We start from the raw sequence: 2,353 nt of genomic DNA, 5'->3' as shown, positions 1-2,353 counted from the left end.
TGAGGAATCGAACCCAGGGCCTCATGTGTGCAAGGCAAGCGCTCTTCCACTGAGCCACCTTCCCAGCCCCCATGTAAAATATTTTCATCTACAGATTTTCAAGAACACACACCCAAAGCTAGTTGACTGTTTTTGCTTTATAGCCTACTGAAAATAAGGACAAACACAACATGCAATTTTGAAGCTGGTGGGTATAGGAGGGTACAAAGTTACAAAAAAAAAAAAATCTGGGAAAAGTATGAGGAAAAACACTTGAGAAAAAATAGGTCCTACTCAGACCTAAAAACACTTAATGTCCTTGTCATGGTACCTAAGTAGCGGTGTCTGACCACAGTTTTACAAATTCACACTGAGCAAGTTACTGTCCAATAACCAACTAAGAACACTTAATAAAAGCCCATCCAAGAGCTTGAGGCTCACACCTATAATCCTAGCGACTAGAGAGCCCGAGATTAGGAGGACAATAGTTCAAAGACAGCCTGGGCAGTAAAGTTCATGAAACACCTTTTCAATGGAGAACTGAATTCAGTGGCACATGCTATTGCCCTAGGCACAAGAAGAAAACATAACATAGGCAGAGCCCACTCAGGAGTTATAATGCACTCAGGCAGGAAGTAAGACTTACCTCAAAAATAACCAGAACAGAGGCTGGGAATATGGCTTGGTGGTACCACATAAACAGAAAAAGCTGGAAGTGGCACTGTGGCTCAAGTGATGGAGTAAAAAAAAGGCTGGAGTTCAGCAGCAGAGTGAGTACCTGCCTAACAAGCACAGATCCTGAGTTCAAATCCAAGTACTCACCTCAAAAAGAGTAAACTCAGCTGGATCCTAACTACTCAAGAGACTGAGATCTCAAGATCATGGCTCGACGCCACCCCAGGCAGGAAAGCCCAGGAGACTCTTCTCTCCAATAGTCTACTCAGAAAAAGCCAGAAGTGGCACTGTTGCTCAAATGGTAGAGCACTAACTTTGAACAAAAGGAAGCTCAGAGATAGTGCCCAGGCCTTGAGTTCAAGCCCCAAGATCAAAAACAAACAAACAAACAAACCACTCAGAGATAGTACCCAGATCCTGAGTTCAAGACTGGCACACGCATATACATGTACGCACATACACACAGACACAGACACACATTAAAAAAAAGAGCTCAGCACCAATGGCTAAGGCCTGTAATTCTAGCTACTCAGGACGCTGAGATCTGAGGATTGAAGTTCAAAGCCAGCCCAGGTAGGAAAGTCTGTGAGACTCTTATCTCCAATAAACCACCAGAAAACTGGAAATAGCGCTGTGGCTCAAGTGGAAGAACACTCGCCTTAAGGAGAAGAGCTGAGGGACAGCACCCAGGTCCAGAGTTCAAGCCCCATGACTGACCAAAAAAAAAAAAGACAAGAACTTAATTCGGTGCACATCTCCATCACTTCCTCACCGTTTTTAGTCGTAGCAAACATTCATGGAAATCATCAAGTTCTATCTTGCACTCTTTCTGTGCCCGGATATTACCAATTCCATGTGCACATTCTATCCATTCTTTTTCAAAAGCATGGCATCGAGAAGCAATCTTGAAGGGCTGCTCAGCACTCTGGACTGTCAAGTGCCTATCTAGGCTAATGCCCAGCCTTTTCTGCACGTCAAAGAAAGGCATGTCTGTAACAGAAGATAAACATAAGAACAATGCTACAGAGTGAAATCAAATGAACCATTTCTAAGAACAAAGTAAGATATTTAATTATGATAAGCCTTCTAGAAAGTGATATTCTCTCAATTTTATCTCACCAAGCTTTTCACTGATAGGTTTTCTAAGTTTATGGCAACTGATCAATTCTGTGTTTTCATAAAACTGAAGGAGGGGCTAGGAAGGTGGCTCAATGGTAGAGTGCTTGCCTCACATACATGAGGCCCTGGGTTCAATTCCTCAATACCACATAAACAGAAAAAGTAAGAAGTGATGCTGTGGCTTAAATGGTAGAGCCCTAGCCTTGAGATGAAGAGCTGAGGGACAGCACCCAGGCTCAGAGTTGAAGCCCCTCTAGCTTTTTACTGGTTAATTGGAGATAATCTCCAAATTTTCCTCCCCTGGCTGGCTTCAAGCTGCCATCCTCAGATCTCAGCCTTATTAGTAGCTAAGACACTGTTTTGCTGGGCCCTAGTGACTCAGGCCTGTAACTTAAGCTACTAAGGAAGTGGAGAGGGGCTGGGAAGGTGGCTCAGTGGTAGAGCGCTTGCCTTGCATGCCTGAGGCCCTGGGTTCCATTCCTCATCCCCACATAAGCAAAAAGAAAAAAGCTGGAAGTGGTGCTGTGGCTCAAGTGGTAGAGTGCTAGCCTTGAGCTGAAGAGCTGAGGGACAGCGCCCA

General features: G+C 44.4%; 1 protein-coding gene across 1 annotated transcript in view; it reads right to left on the bottom strand.

Annotated features, from left to right (window-relative positions):
• Positions 1–2,353, bottom strand: part of Ndufs5 (NADH dehydrogenase (ubiquinone) Fe-S protein 5, 15kDa (NADH-coenzyme Q reductase)) — a 36,880-nt gene that overhangs the window by 15,210 nt on the left and 19,317 nt on the right. Inside the window, exon 2 of the mRNA XM_013016830.1 lies at positions 1,427–1,644. Coding sequence (XP_012872284.1) covers positions 1,427–1,642 — 216 coding nt within the window. The 5' untranslated portion in view covers positions 1,643–1,644. The remainder of the gene's footprint in view (positions 1–1,426; positions 1,645–2,353) is intronic.

This window comes from Dipodomys ordii, unplaced genomic scaffold (genome assembly GCF_000151885.1).
Source record: "Dipodomys ordii isolate 6190 unplaced genomic scaffold, Dord_2.0 Scaffold33, whole genome shotgun sequence".
NCBI lineage: Eukaryota > Metazoa > Chordata > Mammalia > Rodentia > Heteromyidae > Dipodomys > Dipodomys ordii.
The sequence above is the reverse complement of the archived record's forward strand: the minus strand, read 5'-3'. Positions and strand labels throughout refer to the sequence as shown.